The sequence below is a fragment of the Borostomias antarcticus genome, assembly GCF_949987555.1.
Source record: "Borostomias antarcticus genome assembly, chromosome: 18".
Classification (NCBI taxonomy): Eukaryota; Metazoa; Chordata; class Actinopteri; order Stomiiformes; family Stomiidae; genus Borostomias; species Borostomias antarcticus.
Window position 1 is genome coordinate 21,031,402 of NC_140251.1, and position 21,319 is coordinate 21,052,720.

The 21,319-nt window shown below is 47.2% G+C and overlaps 1 protein-coding gene across 2 annotated transcripts in view; it reads right to left on the reverse strand.

Annotated features, from left to right (window-relative positions):
• Window positions 1-12,347: 12,347 nt before the first annotated feature.
• Window positions 12,348-21,319, reverse strand: part of cerk (ceramide kinase) — a 35,137-nt gene continuing 26,165 nt past the window's right edge. For both annotated transcript variants that reach the window (XM_084452496.1, XM_084452497.1), the window contains exons 12-13: window positions 20,594-20,811; window positions 12,348-15,994 (exon numbers count right to left, since the gene is read on the reverse strand). In XM_084452496.1, the coding sequence (XP_084308622.1) occupies window positions 15,907-15,994; window positions 20,594-20,811 (306 nt within the window). In that variant the 3' untranslated portion in view covers window positions 12,348-15,906. The remainder of the gene's footprint in view (window positions 15,995-20,593; window positions 20,812-21,319) is intronic.

Genomic DNA, 21,319 nt, shown 5'->3' on the forward strand with positions numbered 1-21,319 from the left:
AGTGTTCAGTTAATTCTTGGGAACTGCCAATATCTGAATTTTGTGCATCTTTCTATTGTAGAACAATAAAAAAAAAACACTGGACAAGATGCCGTTTGACGGCGGCCATGTTGAACTGGTGTCTACCCGGAGACGAACGCCCAGCCCAGAACGGGGAGGAGATGGAAGAGGGAGCGGGGGGGGGGGGAGTCAGTACTGGTGTGAGCGATGGAAGGGAAGGTTAATAGCACACGTCTCTCCACCGCCAGACAAGGTCAGGACAGTGCTTTACAAATCCCTCTGCAGGGCCGTGGGGGGCGGATCAAATGGGAGATGGAGTTGGTTAAGTTAATGGAGAAGGGAGAAGTCGCCTTGAACCAGATATTTTCTCCCTGTAGCTGAGCTGAGGATGGGAGAGGACAGCAGGGGATTGTGTGCCCTGCTATGCAGGACTTGACCTGTTTCATATACTGCATTTGAACTGGATGATGATGGAAATCTTTAATGGTTTGGTGGTTGGATCTCACAGGTGTGATGAGTGAGTGTGATGTATGATGACCTGGGACTCAATTACAGGCTTGTAGTAAAAAGACATTACTAGCATTAATAACATGTCACATAATAACATAACATATTAAAGTAAGACTTAATAAGTATTAACGTTATTCAAGTTTCTAGAAACGGACTTAATTGGTTTCAAGGCTTGTGAGTCCGGAGAGTCTAAGCAGGACACAGCCCCCTGAGGCCCCAGAGCTCTCCAGCTGTCAGATGAGCTGGTATCACCACGTGATCCTACACTCACTGAGCTGGTATCACCACGAGCTGGTATCACTCACTGAGCTAGTATCACCACGAGCTGGTATCACTCACTGAGCTGGTATCACCACTAGCTGGCATCACTCACTGAGCTGGTATCACCACTAGCTGGTATCACCACTAGCTGGTATCACTCACTGAGCTGGTATCACCACACGATCCTACTCTCACTGAGCTGTCTCAGGTGAGAGTACCAGATGAGCTGGTATCACCAGAGCGCAGCATGGCAGGAGTGTTCCATCGATGTGCACTCGGAGATCACGTTTGGCCTCTTTGTTGTTAAGGTGGAATGCTGCCGACACCATCTTTGCCTCGCTGAGCTTCAATCTCCATATCCGGAGGTATGCTGCTAGTGTCTTTATGTCCTGGCTCAAGGTCTCCTCCACGGCCTGCCAGTCTCCAGCTGAGTACACCAGCGCAAGGTCGTCTGCGTAGGCGTAGACTGTGTTCAGCAAGGTCGTAGGTGTAGATGTAGGAGGGGGGCCAGGACAGATCCCTGGGGGACGCCGTTCTTAAGGTGTCGCAACCTGCTTCGCTGTCCGCTACCGGTGGTGAGGGTGAAGCTGCGGTTTCGGACTCATCATGACCATGACCATGTGTCTGTCTGGCAGCAGGCGGAGCAGCTTGCAGGTGAGGCTGCGGTGCCGAAAAGCTGTCCTCGATGTCTTGAGTCATCAGAGTGACTTGATCTACGGTTGATCTCCCACGTCGGAACCCGGCCTGCTCCTGCGGAGCAGCGGGTCGATGATTGGTCCGACGGGGGCGTAGATGAGACGCTCGAGGAGGCTGTTGTTAGCTGCCCAGGCAGCCAGGTTTTCTCCGCCGGATGTATTGGTGCTGTACCCCCAATCCTCATGCTGGTATGCTTGTGGGGGAAGACTGGGAGATGCGCTGGTGTGATTCACGAGGGCGGAGGCTTGTAGACGTTCACAATTTTAAAGCTGGCAACGTCCACGCACAACCACTCAACCTCCGAGCCAGTCGAGGATTGGTCGAGAGACACCAGTTCAACCTTTGATGGACGAACGTAGCAAGGCCATACTTCCTGCTAAAGATAGACCCAGCTAGAGCAAAATTTGGGAGAACTATCTTATCTGCTGTTACACAGTGTGTCTCCTGGAGGAGGATGACGAGGGCCTTGGTGGTGCAGGCCTGGTGTTCCATGACACAGTGTGTCTCCTGGAGGAGGATGACGAGGGCCTTGGTGGTACAGGCCTGGTGTTCCATGAAGTTGATCTTACTGGCGATGAGCCCTTCGGTGTTCAGCTGCAGAATTTGGGGTTGTGAGCCGGCAGAGCAGTCTCCGCTGGCTACCTCCCCACCTGTGGTAGATCAGTCTCCCTGGCTACCCTCCCCACCTGTGGTAGATCAGTCTCCGCTGGCTACCCCCCCCCACCTGTGGTAGATCAGTCTCCGCTGGCTACCCTCCCCACCTGTGGTAGATCAGTCTCCGCTGGCTACCCCCCCCCACCTGTGGCAGAGCAGTCTCCGCTGGCTACCCTCCTCACCTGTGGTAGATCAGTCTCCGCTGGCTACCCCCCCCCACCTGTGGTAGAGCAGTCTCCGCTGGCTACCCTCCCCACCTGTGGTAGATCAGTCTCCCTGGCTACCCTCCCCACCTGTGGTAGAGCAGTCTCCCTGGCTACCCTCCCCACCTGTGGTAGAGCAGTCTCCGCTGGCTACCCCCCCCACCTGTGGTAGAGCAGTCTCCCTGGCTACCCTCCCCACCTGTGGTAGAGCAGTCTCCCTGGCTACCCTCCCCACCTGTGGTAGAGCAGTCTCCCTGGCTACCCCCCCACCTGTGGTAGAGCAGTCTCCCTGGCTACCCCCCCACCTGTGGTAGAGCAGTCTCCCTGGCTACCCTCCCCACCTGTGGTAGAGCAGTCTCCCAGGCTACCCCCCCCACCTGTGGTAGATCAGTCTCCCTGGCTACCCTCCCCACCTGTGGCAGCCGGACGCCAGGCCGGGTGGTGGCCCTCAGTTGTCAGACTTTGCTTCGCTTGTGGTGATTAATCACAGCTACTGACGGGGGGGCACCACGAGAAGGTGTCTGCCTCGCCCCCCCAAAAAAGTGTGGTTCACACGTTGGATCCCACAGTACCTCCCACCCCTCCCACCCCTCCCACCCCGCGCCCACAAATGTCGGGGTCAAATCCCGTCATCATCAGTGAACAGCCAAGATGGTTTGTGTGGGCAAATGCATGTGTGTGTGTGTCTGTGTGCGTGTGTGTGTGTGTGGGGGGGGAGAGAGAGAGAGAGAGAGAGTGTGAATTAGTCTACTATGAGCAGTCTGTGCATCGGTGTTGATGAGCACACAGAGCAGAATGAGAAGCAGGCCTCTCTGCTGGCTCCTTCTCTGCTGGCTCCCTCTCTGCTGGCTCCTTCTCTGCTGGCTCCTTCTCTGCTGGCTCCTTCTCTGCTGGCTCCCTCTCTGCTGGTCCCTCTCTGCTGCCTCCCTCTCTGCTGCCTCCCTCTCTGCTGGCTCCCTCTCTGCTGACTCCCTCTCTGCTGGCTCCCTCTCTGCTGGCTCCCTCTCTGCTGGTCCCTCTCTGCTGGTCCCTCTCTGCTGGTCCCTCTCTGCTGGTCCCTCTCTGCTGGTCCCTCTCTGCTGGTCCCTCTGAATAGAGCCTCAGTGGAAGGCTTTTTCACTTTACAAACTTCCTATAATGGCAAGAAACCCGAGGGAGCCAGCAGAGAGGGAGCCAGCAGAGAGGGAGCCAGCAGAGAGGGAGTCAGCAGAGAGGGAGTCAGCAGAGAGGGACCAGCAGAGAGGGACCAGCAGAGAGGGACCAGCAGAGAGGGAGCCAGCAGAGAGGGAGTCAGCAGAGAGGGACCAGCAGAGAGGGACCAGCAGAGAGGGACCAGCAGAGAGGGACCAGCAGAGAGGGAGGCAGCAGAGAGGGAGGGAGCAGCAGAGAGGAAGCAGCAGAGAGGGAGCAGCAGAAAGGCTGGCTCCCTCGGGTTTCTTGCCATTATAGGAAGTTTGTAAAGTGAAAAAGCCTTCCACTGAGGCTCTATTCAGATGGGGCTCCAGCACCTCTCACACAACTCCAGGCCGACCTTGTTGTGTACTTCCAGAGAGGCCTGGAGGCGGTCACACAATACCCGGGGGGGGGGGCTCCTCTAAGGGCTTATCACCAGCACAAACGGGCCCCTCTGGAGGGCCGGTGACTGTGTTCTCAAAGGCACCACCAACACTGGCTATGGCCGATGAAACAACTGTGAGACCAAAGTACTTTTTTTCTCTGTCCTAAATAGGATTGAAGGACCAGATTGAAACCGTTTAATTCAGCGTTGTGGAAGCTTTGTGAAGGTGCTTGGCTAGACGCAGCTCCAGAATACCTCCCTTTTTCCCTGGTTTGATTGATTTTTTGTGGGTTGAGGGCATTGTGAATTGTCGCCCAATGCCAGTACTACGAAGGCCCCGGACAAACAGCTATTGTTGAAATGTCACCACCTAGCAAAAGTAAACAGAAATATACATTTGAAGAGGAAATGACACAAGGCACTTCCCTGGAGACAAGCAGCTGAGATTGGCTGGTGAGATGAGAGCCAAACAGGAAGTGGGGAGGAATACATTACCGTGTGTTCCACATTCTATGAGCACCTGAGGGGGGGAGGGGTTCTCTTTCTATCTTATTGTTTTTTGCGTCTAGAGATATGGTAAGCTAATAAGAAAAACCATGGCTGTTAGAAAGTGAACTTGTCCCATGCTGTTCTCATATTGTAGATATATTCCCTCTAGAGCCTCCATTTAAAATGAGACAATTTTTGTGTTACACCAAATTAAACTTTGCTATTCCGACACTGGGTCCACAGACACACTATTGTTTGATGATTTCAGGTTGTGTGAGGATCTCCGTCTCACTGGTGAACCAACGGCGCATTCAGCCATTAGAAATGAACCCTGTCGTTGTTTGATCAGCGTGCGCCCTGAGGAAGGCACTGACACATTTTGATCTTACTACACCACAAGAATAAAGTGTTCGCCACAAAGGAAGCGTCTTGGATTGACAGGAGTTGTGCTGTTTTTTTTTTTCACACCATACTGGATTTGGATTCTATACCCCCACCTCCGTTGAGTACCTCTTTGCTACCACCAAGCCAACGTAGCCTTCCCTCTCCTTGCTCTCAGTGTCCAGGCTGTTGCTTCATAAATATTATTTTAAAGTCTGCAGTCTGCAGGTGATTCTGCCGTTCGTAACTGATTTTGGTAGTGCAACAACATCAAATACTCAATTGAGTCTTGGCAGCAACATCCAATGCTGAACTGGAAACTATGTTGATCTTACAGATCTGAGAGCCTATATCCACTGTGATAGCAGGCGGCTGAGCCAGTCTGTCCTGGACAGGCTGGTCCTAGATCTGTTCCTGGTGGACAGTCTACAGGTAAATCCTGTATCCAGTCAATTAGACCCGCATTGAGACGTCCAATCATAATAGAGGAGGAGCACGTATGGTTAATGGCATCGTTTAGAGGAAAATGCCGCCATCTGCACGGAACGCTGAGTAGCTTTGTGGCTAGACCCGACAGCGCGTATTGTTGTGTGTGTCAGAGCTCATGTGCGTGTCTGTCTGCTCCTGTGTGTGTGTGTGTGTGTGTGAGCAGAATAGCGGGCGTTTCAAAATGATCCTCATTTGAAGCACCATTAGCAACACAATTGCAGCTGTTTTTCTTTGGTGCGACCGTCCAGTCAGTCTCCTTGCTCACCAACTCTCTGTTGCATTATGGGTGAAAAAAAAACATCAAGTGATTAGACCAGGGCTCGACCAGGGCTCGACCAGGGCTGGACCAGGACTCGACCAGGACTAGACCAGGGCTCGACCAGGGCTTTGGAACCTGTGGCTCCTCAACTACTTTTGGCCCCCATGCAAATTTAGAAATTAAAATTGTATTAATTAACATTTTATTAATTAAAATGTACACAATTAGTAATTTGATAATACAAACCCACTGAAATATTGAATAAATAGATATCCTTGCGAGAATGCTCAAAAACTGAAGGATGAGTGACCCTCAGTCTGGTCAGGCCCCGTGTGGTGGTGACCTGGTGACCTGAACCCTCTGGTCAGGCCCTGTGTGGTGGTGACCTGGTGACCTGAACCCTCTGGGCAGGCCCTGTGTGGTGGTGACCTGGTGACCTGAACCCTCTGGTCAGGCCCTGTGTGGTGGTGACCTGGTGACCTGAACCCTCTGGTCAGGCCCCGTGTGGTGGTGACCTGGTGACCTGAACCCTCTGGTCAGGCCCTGTGTGGTGGTGACCTGGTGACCTGAACCCTCTGGTCAGGCCCCGTGTGGTGGTGACCTGGTGACCTGAACCCTCTGGTCAGGCCCTGTGTGGTGGTGACCTGGTGACCTGAACCCTCTGGTCAGGCCCTGTGTGGTGGTGACCTGGTGACCTGGACCCTGTGGTCAGGCCCCGTGTGGTGGTGACCTGGTTACCTGAAAGATACGATGAGGGGATGATGGTCACAGAAGCAGAGCTGAGAGGTGAAGATGGAGATGATGGATGGAATGAGAAAGAACGAAGGAGTGGATGGAGGGCAATAAGAAGAGGAAGAGAAAGAAGAGATGGAGGGAGAAAGAAAAGGAATACATAGAGACAGAGAGTTTAGAGGCAGACGTCTGACCCCCGCCGCCACTAGCAGGGACACACATTCCTCCCGTAGATAAAAAAGTGTGGACTGGACTTGGCTGGACTGGAATATCACCAGGGTGCTCTGTCTCAACACCGCCTCTCATAGCCAAGTGCGTGTTTCAGCTGTTTGGGGGTCTCTGTGTTGCTACTTCCTGTGGCGTGACAGATGAGCAGTCTCGGTATCTAACGAAGGCCTTTGTGTGAGAAAAAAACAATGTTCTGCTTTTAAACAGAGACTGTGAACCATGAGAGAGTCAGGCCTTTGGTTGGGGGATTATGACTGTGAACCATGAGAGAGTCAGGCCTTTGGTTCGGGGATGGATTATGACTGTGAACCATGAGAGAGTCAGGCCTTTGGTTGGGGGATTATGACTGTGAACCCTGAGAGAGTCAGGCCTTTGGTTGGGGGATTATGACTGTGAACCCTGAGAGAGTCAGGCCTTTGGTTGGGGGATTATGACTGTGAACCATGAGAGAGTTAGGCCTTTGGTTGGGGGATTATGACTGTGAACCATGAGAGAGTCAGGCCTTTGGTTGGGGGATTATGACTGCGCCTCTTCTGTGTTCATAGAGCAACATCAGGAACTGTGTGGACAAACAATGGTCAGACACAGCGAGGGTTAACACACCAAGAGGAACAGTGTTTTTGGTAAGAGGTGTTCTGAGGTAAAACTGGGACAAGAACATGATGGAGAACTTGTGAGCACTGCTGTTCAATCATCATGTCTATGTATCCATGAAGGGTGGGGGGGGGGCTGATGTTTACTTTAGCGTGAAGGCTATTTGTTGCTCTAATGTCCTTGATGAGAAAACTGACAATGTGCTTGTGTGGCCATTGGCATGATTTCATCCAGCTATAAGTTCCCATGTAAAGGAACAACCTTCGAAGTGTGTGTTTGGTGTGTGTCTGTGTGTGTGAGTTGTGTGCGTGTGTGTGTATGTGTGTGTGTGTGTGCGTGCGTGCGTGTGTGTGTGTGTGTGTGTATGTGTGTGTGTGTGTGTGTGTGTGTGTGTATGTGTGTGTGTGCGTGCGTGTGGAAACTGAACGCCCTCTGCAGATGTGACAGCGAGCGCGTGAGAGCGGCCTCCGCCTCGTTGTCATGCTGGTCCAGATAGCGGCGTAACAGATCACCAATATCACAACAGAGAGCTCAGAGGATGGGAGAGAGAGAGAGGGAGGGAGGGAGAGGGAGGGAGAGAGGGAGGGAGAGGGAAGGGGAGAGAGAGGGGGAGGGAGGGAGAGGGAGGGAGGGAGGGAGGGAGGGAGAGAGGGGGAGGAGGGAGAGAGAGGGGGGAGAGAGAGAGAGGGGAAGGAGGGAGAGAGAGGGGGGAGAGAGAGATGGAGGGAAAGAGAGGGAGAGAGAGAAAGAGGGAGAGAGAGAGGAAGGGAGCGAGAGAGATGGAGGGAGGAAGGGAGAGAAAGGGAAGGAGATAGAGGGAGAGACAGAGAGAGAGAGGGAGAGAGAGGGAGGGAGAGATGGAGATAGAGAGAGGGAGAGAGAGGGAGGGAGAGATGGAGATAGAGAGAGAGAGAGGGAGGGAGAGATAGAGAAAGAGAGAGGGAGAGAGAGGGAGGGAGAGATGGAGATAGAGAGAGAGAGAGGGAGGGAGCGAGGGAGAGATGGAGATAGAGAGAGAGAGGGAGGGAGAGAGGGAGAGATGGAGATAGAGAGAGATGGAGATAGAGATAGAGATAGAGAGAGAGAGAGAGAGAGAGAGAGGGAGGGAGGGAGAGAGAGAGAGATGGAGATAGAGAGAGAGAGGTAGCAGCAGAGCAGAGAAAGCTCCTCTTGTCCTTCTGGGGGAGGGAGGTAGGAAAGCGCTGTGCCAGCTTTCTTTTCTACCAGCTGTCATTTTTATGTAATGAGGCTATTAAGCCGCGTGGCGTCTCGTTTGTCTGTTCCCCTGCAAATGTGTGTTCGTCAACAAAATGGGGCACGCGCCGCCATTTTGTGTCACTGAAGGTCCTTTAAGATACCCGGAGAGAGTGTGCAGGCTGGGCTTTGTGTCACATGTCTGGATTGATACCAGCGCCCGGAGCCGTGGAAATGGGCCTCCAGCTCGCCCCCCTCGCCCGCCGCCGCGTTTTCATAAAGCTGTCGTTGTCGGTGCGGAAGGCTACACCATTAGCACAGCCTTAGAAAACAGACACATTATCGCTGACAGCAGGTACTGTTCATGGTCCTATTGTTGTAGAAATACCAGCGTAGCTCAGTACTTGTGAGGTACTGTTACTGTACAGGGGAGGTACTGGACAGGCCGGTGTTCCAGATCTCCGCTAATGTCGAGGCTGCTGCTCTGTCCGTAGAACAAGTAAACATTCGTCTGGACGTCTTCGGTAAACCTGCCAAACATATTAACAGCGGTAATGATGGTGAACGGTCCAGGTATATATAGAAGGGTTTTCCCCATCCTGGATGGTATTTAGCCTCAGTATCACTGTAGCACAAACAAGCCCTTTTACCAAGACCCTGACTCTGTTTAAGTGGAGTTGGTACTTCAGGACATTAACAGTGTTTCTGCACATGGAGCACTTCTAGACCAAGGCTCAATTCAATTCCCAATCCCACGGCGGCTCTGGCCTCAGGACCTGGTCACCGGTCAGGCCTTCGGGTCCTGAACCCCCCCCCCCACACACAGACATGCTAGATGGGCTGACTAATTCCATGAAGGCAACTCAGTGGAAAAACGGTTCATTCCATTACCAGGAGGGTTGGGGTCGTGACCCCCACTGCTGTACTCCCACCATGTTATTAGGTTTAGGGCGCCATTATTGTAATGTCCGGCCTCCATTTTATCTGAGTAAATTGAAGCTGCCTAACCTGTTTCCTGCTGACCTCGTCAGTTGGCTGGAAGTTAATGAAGGCATGGGTCAATGGCATGGGTTGACATCCAAAAAGTATTTTCCTATTACTTCCTATTTACTTTTTTTTCTTTTTTTAAACGGTAGTGTCATTTGGTTGCTACATAGACTTGTCCTTGTCCTAACCCTCCAGTGACAGTGAAGGCACTAGCATTCTCTGGATGCCTCGAACGCAGCCAAGCTGGTGAGACAGGACATCGGCAGCCAAAATCGGATCAAAACATTGAGGATTAGTGTCTCTTTTGACATCACATCCTTTCTTGTTTCCTGAGTGTGGAAACGAAGGCGAGGTCTCACCTGCAAATGACTCCATACTGCTGCCTTGTCTCAACTCCCTGATGCAGAGACCTCTGTGCTGAACATGTGTTAGGGCCTGCTGTGTAGTGTTAAGTGACGCACCATCGTGTAGCCGCGTTGACTGCTCATGCTGCAGCAATAATAATCTCACTTCATCATCTGAAAAGTCTGCTTTCATTGAACGGAGATTACAGTAGATTGTTACGGTGTGTCATTCACACAGAACAAATCACACACAGGAGTTTATGTCTGACCACAGATATTATAGTAGGGTTTTCATTTTCCCCTTTAGACTAATGTAATTTGTACAACATTTCTGCTCCAGTTCAAGACCCCTCTTCAGGGAACGTACGGTAGGAAGGGTTTGGGCTGGGGGTGATGAGGGGCTCACATCCTCCTGGGGGGGATAGATGGTGTATTAGACAAGATGGTGGATAGATGGTGTATTAGATAAGATGGTGGATAGATGGTGTATAAGACAAGATGGTGGATAGATGGTGTATTAGATGGTGGATAGATGGTGTATTAGATAAGATGGTGGATAGATGGTGTATTAGATAAGATGGTGGATAGATGGTGTATTAGATAAGATGGTGGATAGATGGTGTATTAGATAAGATGGTGGATAGATGGTGTATTAGATAAGATAGTGGATAGATGGTGTATTAGATAAGATGGTGGATAGATGGTGTATTAGATAAGATGGTGGATAGATGGTGTATTAGAATAGATGGTGTATTAGATAAGATGGTGGATATATGGTGTATTAGATAAGATGGTGGATAGATGGTGTATTATATAAGATGGTGGATAGATGGTGTATTAGTTAAGATGGTGGATAGATGGTGTATTAGATAAGATGGTGGATAGATGGTGTATTAGATAAGATGGTGGATAGATGGTGTATTAGTTAAGATGGTGGATAGATGGTGTATTAGTTAAGATGGTGGATAGATGGTGTATTAGATAAGATGGTGGATAGATGGTGTATTAGATAAGATGGCGGATAGATGGTGTATTAGATAAGATGGTGGATAGATGGTGTATTAGATAAGATGGTGGATAGATGGTGTATTAGATAAGATGGTGGATAGATGGTGTATTAGATAAGATGGTGTATAAGATGGTGTATTAGATAAGATGGTGAATAGATGGTGTATTAGATAAGATGGTGGATAGATGGTGTATTAGATAAGATGGTGAATAGATGGTGTATTAGATAAGATGGTGGATAAGATGGTGTATTAGATAAGATAGTGTATAAGATGGTGTATTAGATAAGATGGTGAATAGATGGTGTATTAGATAAGATGGTGGATAGATGGTGTATTAGATAAGATGGTGGATAGATGGTGTATAAGATGGTGGATAGATGGTGTATTAGATAAGATGGTGAATAGATGGTGTATTAGATAAGATGGTGGATAGATGGTGTATTAGATAAGATGGTGGATAGATGGTGTATTAGTTAAGATGGTGGATAGATGGTGTATTAGATAAGATGGTGGATAGATGGTGTATTAGTTAAGATGGTGGATAGATGGTGTATTAGATAAGATGGTGGATAGATGGTGTATAAGATGGTGTATTAATTAAGATGGTGGATAGATGGTGTATAAGATGGTGTATTAGATAAGATGGTGGATAGATGGTGTATTAGATAAGATGGTGGATAGATGGTGTATTAGATAAGATGGTGGATAGATGGTGTATTAGATAAGATGGTGAATAGATGGTGTATTAGATAAGATGGTGTATTAGATAAGATGGTGAATAGATGGTGGATAGATGGTGTATTAGATAAGATGGTGGATAGATGGTGTATTAGATAGGATGGTGAATAGATGGTGTATTAGATGGTGTATTAGATAAGATGGTGTATTAGATAAGATGGTGGACAGATGGGTGTAGATGTAAACACCAACTCCACAGGGGGCTCATTCTTATCTGACCTTGTCGCTTTAAATCTTCAACGTGTTCAGTGATTGGTCACAAGATATTTAAATACTATGCCAATGTTGGCTAAATTAAAGTTGAGGGGTGTGTATCTAAGTTACAGTATGGAGTGTTGTATTCAAACTAACTGTACATGTTTAGAAGACTCTTGATGTTGGCCAACGAGACTTGTTGTCACACTTGGAAAACTTTCCTCACTGCAGTGGTAAAATTAAACAAGTTTTATGCATCTAAGAAACAAGGCTACTGTTTTTTCTACAACCATATACTCCTGGCTTATGATTACTTATCTTTCTTCATCCAGGTCAAACTCACTCCTCCATCATCATCATCATCATCAGTTGACAAAGCCCATCCCAGGATTGATCCCGGGTCTAAAGCAAGCTCACCGTGTGACAATATAAATGGATGGCTTGTTCAATAAGATGTCCACACATTTGTTCAAAGGCTTAGATACTCTTTATTTGACTAACAATCTTCCACTTTCAAACAAAACAAACTGGTACAAGTACATACATATTTGTCACGTTTTGAGACCGACAAGTGTGGGAGAGGATTGTGGGGGGTTTTCTGTTTCTATAATGTTGAGATCTGTGGTGGAGTTCAGTCAGAGGGGGTGTAGCTCTGTTAGCTGGGGCTCTGGTGTAGCTCTGTTAGCTGAGGCTCTGTTGTAGCTCTGTTAGCTGGGGCTCTGGTGTAGCTCTGTTAGCTGGGGCTCTGGTGTAGCTCTGTTAGCTGAGGCTCTGTTGTAGCTTGTTAGCTGGGGCTCTGTTGTAGCTCTGTTAGCTGGGGCTCTGGTGTAGCTCTGTTAGCTGGGGCTCTGGTGTAGCTCTGTTAGCTGGGGCTCTGTTGTAGCTCTGTTAGCTGGGGCTCTGGTGTAGCTCTGTTAGCTGGGGCTCTGGTGTAGCTCTGTTAGCTGGGGCTCTGGTGTAGCTCTGTTAGCTGGGGCTCTGTTGTAGCTCTGTTAGCTGGGGCTCTGTTGTAACTCTGTTAGCTGGGGCTCTGTTGTAGCCAGAGAAGTACAGATTGCATGCATGCATTTATGTGAATGAACTTAACGTCATTGAACGTGTTTGATTGTATATGTGCACATTGGTGTGCAACGTATGCACGCACACACACACACACTCTCCCTCTCTCTAGCTGGGGTGGAGGTGAGCGCGCATCGCAATACAAGATGCTCCCAAGGGTCGTCCGGCTGATTTAGAGCAGGCGGGAAAAGGTTGCCCCTCCAGAAGGATTAGCACAGCCAACATGGCCGTGTCTTGCACAAGACCCCAGCACAAAGCCAGACTCTCTCAAGTACAAAACATGCAAGGACAAGGGTTTTCACCAGATAATAAAACAGACTTTCAGTCAGATAAACGACACACTAAAAGGTCCGTTAGCCAACAATCACCTTAGGATTGCCGAATTGACTTTAGGGAATTGATTCATAGCTCAATTTAAAAGCAAATAAACAGTATGGTTTGGGTCTCAATCCTCTGGTCAAATACACACAGGAGCCTGACAAGAAGAGGGTAGGCGAACAGAGCTGTTGAGGGAGAGGGAGTCAGCGCAGGGAAGCGCCCTCTAGGGAGGCGTGGCGGACTGGAGCAGAACACCCGACCCACAACCCTGCTGTTTGCTTTGAAATGCCATGAGCCATCACAATACATTCTCCAACCAAGTCCCTCGATTACATCCACGGCTTTCTGACAGAGGCTAGATGGGAGCGTTTTATTGGCTCTTGAGCTGATAGTCATGTCAGAGCAGTCAGGGACACTCGAATGCTATTACACACTTGACCCGCCTGTAATAGACTGAAGCCTGTTTTAGAAATTGCTAGAACCCATGAGCAGACCAGCGTTAGAGGCAGCTGGTTAGTCTCAGTTTAAAACAGTAGAACAGTGATGCTACAATGTTTTTAAGGACGACTGAGGTTCAGTCTTACGGGAGCTACATCTCAGCTACAGATAAATAGTGATATGTATCTATACTCAAGTTATACTTTCTGGATTACTTAATTTACCCATGTGTCTAATATTCCAGTGGCCCAGTGATGGAGCAGACAGTGACGGATGATTTGGTTCTGTACTCAGCTACCCAGCCCAGATGCAGCAGTGTTGGCTGGAAGCCAGCCTGTGAGGAAGCCTGGGAGGATGCAGACAGGCTGAACTCAGAGAGGATCTCAAGGCAGCCTGGAGCCTCACATGCATCTATTAAGACAGAGGTGACAAACTCAAGATTTTGGAAACGTGTCATTTGTCCTACCTTGCATAGCAGCTTTTCAACGAGCTACTGGTCACGATCTAGGGGTTTATCTAGACAAATTACATTTCATGATTTGCGTCACAAATTGTCTGTTAACTACCAGTGCGGATGATCCACCCCCCCCCAGACGAGAGGAGACTGGACAGGTTAAAGGTGTTTAGATGAATCTGGACAGTACAAGTTAAAGGGTGTTAATAAGGTATATAAGACTGTTCACAACAGTAGAGCAATGTTAGATCTTAAAATGTGCCCAGTGTTAATGTATGACTAGCTAAAAACTTGATTATTAACATCTAAACACCATCTAGATTTTGCCATGTCTGAATCATGAAGCAAAATGGTTGTATGCAAACGTCCTACGACTAGATACCTCAGATCAAAATGCTTTTTCAATGTGTCTGAGTTCAAGTATATCTGACAAAAACTAGAGAAAGTTTTATGACATGAACATGAGACGCATCCCGACGACAGCGTGTGAGATTGGTATTCGGTCAGACACGGGGAGTGGGCCTTGCTTTTCTGCTCCACTGCTCTCTCATTAAACACCCATCAAATCTGTCAGCTGTAAGACCCGCTTAACAGTGGACAGGGAGGAATGACACACAGCGAGCGCAGTGAGAAAACAATGGTTTTGGAATTCAAAATGCTGCACACAACACCGATAGAGCAACAAATACACAACTATGTCCTTGTGAAAGCTGCTTCAGAGACAGGAGTGTTAACCTGGAATGGTGCTGCAGCAGACGAGCAGAGTGACGCTGGGCTGGCAGCTCCTCCTGCTGCTCCTCCTGCTGCTCCCTCTGCTGCTCCTCAGTGCATAAACTGTGCAGATGCCACATTTGTAATGTTTTAAGGACCCCTTGTGAATCTAAACAAACTGGGTTTTGGTTTCCCAACGCCTCCCCAGCCAGAGTAATTGCTTGTGACTATAGCCCACCTACACAAACACCGCTTGAACAAATGCTATTTTTCCAATTGAAAAATAGCATTTGTCCTTTCATAAAAGGTTGACTGTCAAGCATTGATTGATTGTATAATTACGTTCTTTGTTGCGACAACGCGCCGATTGTGATTTGTAGAGAAACAAGCTGCTTGTGCTCCAGAGGCTTTGGGAAACGCATTCCTTGCTGCACGTAAAACATTAAAGCCTGGACATTGGGCAGTCATGATTGGTTGGTGTAAATGTCACAGCATCAGCATCCTCATTGGCTGGTGTCTGGTATACTTGCTTAAGAGTCAGCTTGTTCAACCAATAGTAATTCGGCAAAACGGCCAAAAATGCAACCAAAAAGTATTCTTTAAATGGTCCATTTAAACTGTCAAATCACTCAGGCACCCGGAGAGGTTAATTTACAAGACTTAATTTACTCTACCATTAAAATACATTTTCTAAAACAAAAGTGCAAAGAGCTAGCAACATTCAATCCTTTAATAATACACTTCAAAACTAAATATACAACTATAGTAGCCTATCCACCTAATTCTTCTATTGTCGTTGTAACAGTGACTCAGTTTTCAGTAGCATACAGTACATGTGAATGTGTGCTAACAGCACCTCCGCTCTGTCTCTGTCCGTCTGTCTGTCTCTGTCTGTCTCTGTCTGTCTCTGACACGTCCCAAAGCACCCCCCGTCCCTCTCACAAGGACATGCTCTACTAGCACAGTACATCTGCATTTAACTAGTACAATTTTTGCTATATGTATTTAGCTAACCAAATTATGTTAGATGTACCATCTCCATGGGGCTGAATTGGTATTCAAAATCAGTGTACCAGACACCAGCTGACCACATGACCTGTGAACGTGTGGAATATCATGGCCAAACATACAGCCAATACAAACTCATATCCACACTCTGCAGCTAAGACACAAAGGCGTTGCACTAGGGCAGGACCAGCGCTTCTCCTCTCAACGATGCAACCCAACCAGTCCGAAGAGAGAACGGGGACCCTGTGTTTTCCTCAGGCAGACTGCAGGTTGTCGAACAACTTCAGGTCCCTCAGGTGGAATATGGAAGGGACAGTAGTGCACGTTTAACCTTTGACCTGTGTGAAATGCAGACGGTTCCAGTGGGTGTGACGGGGCCTGGGATGACGCCGGGGTCTATATTGCGCAGGGGGCGGCCGTGTCCTCGAACACGGGCGTCTCTTCGATCCCTCGGGCAAACAGCTTGATCAGCTGGCAGTGCACGCTGCAGGGGGGCAGGAGACAGGGGTGGAGTTAGACAGGAAATTCATTTGTAGGCCTAAGATGCATGTTTTCTATGTTAATAAAGTGCTATCTGAATTCAATGTAGTTTGGTTTGTAATCTGACTCGTTATGAGTGCTCCGCCCAGATATATCCAAACATCTGAAGCACATTTTCAGCTGCCCAAACGCTCTCTGTATCGCACTCCTGACTGCTGACTTATCGCTTCAATTAGTGCCGTCTCATGGAAGAGGGGGCAATGTATGTCGTAATAAGCCAAGTCTATAACCACGTAATAAACCACGTTGTCAATGTATGTGTTAATAAACCAGGTCTATAACCATGTAATAAACCATGTCTTCAATGGATGCCCACTGTCTCCTGTAACCACCCACGTTGTTTACTCCAAGGGGTAATGGTGACATGTGAATCACAGGGGCTTCCCCTCCATAATGTTCAGGTGGTCTGTGTTAATAACCTCGTCTCAGAGCATGATGTGTTCAGGTGGTCTGTGTTAATAACCTCGTCTCAGAGCATGATGTGTTCAGGTGGTCTGTGTTAATAACCTCGTCTCAGAGCGTGATGTGTTCAGGTCGTCTGTGTTAATAACCTCGTCTCAGAGCGTGATGTGTTCAGGTGGTCTGTGTTAATAACCTCGTCTCAGAGCATGATGTGTTCAGGTGGTCTGTGTTAATAACCTCGTCTCAGAGCATGATGTGTTCAGGTGGTCTGTGTTAATAACCTCGTCTCAGAGCATGATGTGTTCAGGTGGTCTGTGTTAATAACCTCGTCTCAGAGCATGATGTGTTCAGGTGGTCTGTGTTAATAACCTTGTCTCAGAGCATGATGTGTTCAGGTGGTCTGTGTTAATAACCTTGTCTCAGAGCATGATGTGTTCAGGTGGTCTGTGTTAATAACCTCGTCTCAGAGCATGGTGTTCAGGTGGTCTGTGTTAATAACCTTGTCTCAGAGCGTGATGTGTTCAGGTGGTCTGTGTTAATAACCTTGTTTCAGAGCGTGATGTGTTCAGGTGGTCTGTGTTAATAAGCTTGTCTCAGAGCATGATGTGTTCAGGTGGTCTGTGTTAATAACCTTGTCTCAGAGCATGATGTGTTCAGGTGGTCTGTGTTAATAACCTTGTCTCAGAGCGTGATGTGTTCAGGTGGTCTGTGTTAATAACCTTGTCTCAGAGCGTGATGTGTTCAGGTGGTCTGTGTTAATAACCTTGTCTCAGAGCATGATGTGTTCAGGTGGTGTGTGTTAATAACCTCGTCTCAGAGCATGATGTGTTAATAACCTCGTCTCAGAGCATGATGTGTTCAGGTGGTCTGTGTTAATAACCTCGTCTCAGAGCATGATGTGTTCAGGTGGTGTGTGTTAATAACCTTGTCTCAGAGCGTGATGTGTTCAGGTGGTCTGTGTTAATAACCTCGTCTCAGAGCATGATGTGTTCAGGTGGTGTGTGTTAATAACCTCGTCTCAGAGCATGATGTGTTCAGGTGGTCTGTGTTAATAACCTCGTCTCAGAGCGTGATGTGTTCAGGTGGTCTGTGTTAATAACCTCGTCTCAGAGCGTGATGTGTTCAGGTGGTCTGTGTTAATAACCTCGTCTCAGAGCGTGATGTGTGCAGGTGGTCTGTGTTAATAACCTCGTCTCAGAGCATGATGTGTTCAGGTGGTCTGTGTTAACCTTGTCTCAGAGCGTGATGTGTTCAGGTGGTCTGTGTTAATAACCTCGTCTCAGAGCATGATGTGTTCAGATCAGAGTTCTTCTCTTAAGAGTGAATCTCTGGGTGAGTGGAGTATAGAGGACAGTAGTAATGCATTAAAGATGTGGCTTATACCATACATTCACTCCTCTTATACCATACATTCACTCCTCTTATACCATACATTCACTCCTCTTATACCATACATTCACTCCTCTCATACCATACATTCACTCCTCTCATACCATACACTCACTCCTCTTATACCATACATTCACTCCTCTTATACCATGCATTCACTCCTCTTATACCATGCATTCACTCCTCTTATACCATACATTCACTCCTCTTATACCATGCATTCACTCCTCTTATACCATGCATTCACTCCTCTTATACCATACATTCACTCCTCTTATACCATACATTCACTCCTCTTATACCATACATTCACTCCTCGTATACCATACATTCACTCCTCGTATACCATGCATTCACTCCTCTTATACCATACATTCACTCCTCTTATACCATACATTCACTCCTCTTATACCATACACTCACTCATCTTATACCATACATTCACTTCTCTTATACCATACATTCACTCCTCTTATACTATGCATTCACTCCTCTTATACCATACATTCACTCCTCTTATACCATGCATTCACTCCTCTTATACCATACATTCACTCCTCTTATACCATGCATTCACTCCTCTTATACCATGCATTCACTCCTCTTATACCATGCATTCACTCCTCTTATACCATACATTCACTCCTCTTATACCATACATTCACTCCTCTTATACCATACATTCACTCCTCTTATACCATACATGCACTCCTCTCATACCATACATGCACTCCTCTCATACCATACATTCACTCCTCTCATACCATACACTCACTCCTCTTATACCATGCATTCACTCCTCTTATACCATGCATTCACTCCTCTTATACCATGCATTCACTCCTCTTATACCATGCATTCACTCCTCTTATACCATGCATTCACTCCTCTTATACCATACATTCACTCCTCTTATACCATACATTCACTCCTCTTATACCATACATTCACTCCTCTTATACCATACATTCACTCCTCGTATGCCATGCATTCACTCCTCTTATACCATGCATTCACTCCTCTTATACCATACATTCACTCCTCTTATACCATACACTCACTCATCTTATACCATACATTCACTTCTCTTATACCATACATTCACTCCTCTTATACCATGCATTCACTCATCTTATACCATACATTCACTCCTCTTATACCATACATTCACTCCTCTTATACCATGCATTCACTCCTCTTATACCATGCATTCACTCCTCTTATACCATGCATTCACTCCTCTTATACCATGCATTCACTCCTCTTATACCATGCATTCACTCCTCTTATACCATACATTCACTCCTCTTATACCATACATTCACTCCTCTTATACCATACATTCACTCCTCTTATACCATACATTCACTCCTCTTATACCATATTCACTCCTCTTATACCATGCATTCACTCCTCTTATACCATACATTCACTCCTCTTATACCATACATTCACTCCTCTTATACCATATTCACTCCTCTTATACCATACATTCACTCCTCTTATACCATATTCACTCCTCTTATACCATGCATTCACTCCTCTTATACCATGCATTCACTCCTCTTATACCATGCATTCACTCCTCTTATACCATGCATTCACTCCTCTTATACCATACATTCACTCCTCTTATACCATACATTCACTCCTCTTATACCATACATTCACTCCTCATCCCTTGAATTCTGAGTCATCTATTGAGCTCCCTACTGTATGTAGATATAAAGGGCTCATTCTAAGGTAACGGAAACACATTTATTTTTTCATGGTATTATACACTAATTAAAACATACAATATGAATATTATATTCTGTTTCTGCCAAGTCCCTTCCAATAGTTGCCACTACATTCTACACAAAGCCCTCCTTTAAGTGACATTTTCAGGAGTTTGAGTTGAGTTTTTATGACAGCTTTTCTGCTTGCCAGAAGCTCAATTTTATATTTTTAGAAATCATAACATTTATTTATTTATTTCCCTGCACCCCCTGAGAAAATGAGTTCCTGTCCCTGCTGTTCCTCTCTGATGGCTGTGCCCCCCCCCCTACAGTACCATGGACAGCTCCACAGTCTGAGGGAAACTTTGCTCGGTCCTGGCAAACGCACATTTAGGAGGCACAACCATTCTAAAATACCATTTGAGCACTTTGTGCTACTTTTGTATGAAAAGTGATTTAAAAATAAAGATTATTATTACCCTGTTCTTCTGCTTCTTATTCCTATTACTGCCTTAGCCTCAATGGTTTTGTGTGACCATGATCAGGCCATTGTGTGGTAAATTCAGTGAATTCTGCACAGGACGGTTTTGGAGAAGGTTCGCCAATGGTTTTCCTGATCTGTTAAGTAAGAGTCATATGTTGATGTGTTTGTACTCTGGTATCAGGCACTCTGAGGCACAGGGCTGGGTCTATTCCTGCATGGTGTCTGGCCTCTCAATAACCCCCTGAACTTGCTCAACTGCAAGGATTACATATGTTCCCCTTTTCTGTCTATAACAGTTACTAAAGCAGTAGTCTCAACGCCAGACCCATGAGAGATCTTGAGCTAATACGCTACGTAAGCTACGCTATCTACGCTACTGCATGCTGCTATGGGTCTGGGACACGTCATGCAAAAATCTGGTGCTCAAATCCTGGCAAATCATTGGTAGGGACCGAATCCCGGCAACACCAATCAGTAACAACTTTCCCGATCAGGCGTTCCCACCCGTAGATGCGCCCCATGTTGCGAGAAATTCCGGACGTGGACGTACCCGACTTCGATGGCGGCGTGGGGGAGGACCTCGCCGTCGCAGTTCCAGCTGCTGTAGGCGGGGGCGCAGCCGCAGGACGGGTGGTCCCTGCAGATGTGTCTGAACAGACGCTTGCCGCCGTCCCTCAGGTCCAGCGCCAGCTCCGAGTCGCTCTGGCCGTGGCGAGGCGTGAAGCGGAAGCGCCGGACGCGGTGCACCTCCACGAAGCCCAGGTCGAACTGACCAGGGGGCGCGAGAAGGACATGAGAGGGACCGTGGGATTAGAAGAGGCATGTGAGATCCAAGGTTGTTATAGTTAACGAAAACTAACTAGAAAAACTAAAACTAGGTGTGAAAAACATAAGTTACGTTAACTGAAATAAAAATAAAAACTAGACTTTACAAAAAAAAACGATAACTAACTATAACTGTATTGTGTGTTTACAAAACAAAAAAAATTAATTCAAATTATAGAGAAAATGTCTTTAGTTTCAGACTTTTTCCATTTCATACATACAGTAAGCCTAGTATTTTGGGTGGATATGAAATCTATCCTCCATTTGTTTTTTGCTGTGCCCCTGCGCAGGAGTAACCTGACGTGCGAAGATGGTTTCTCACGGAGTGAAAAAATGTGAGCCCGCGAGATCAGGATAGTCGAGGCTAGCACAGAAGAAAATGAACTAAAACTAGTGCTGAAACTAATAAATACTAAACTAAAACTGCATTTTGAAAACTAAACGAAACTAG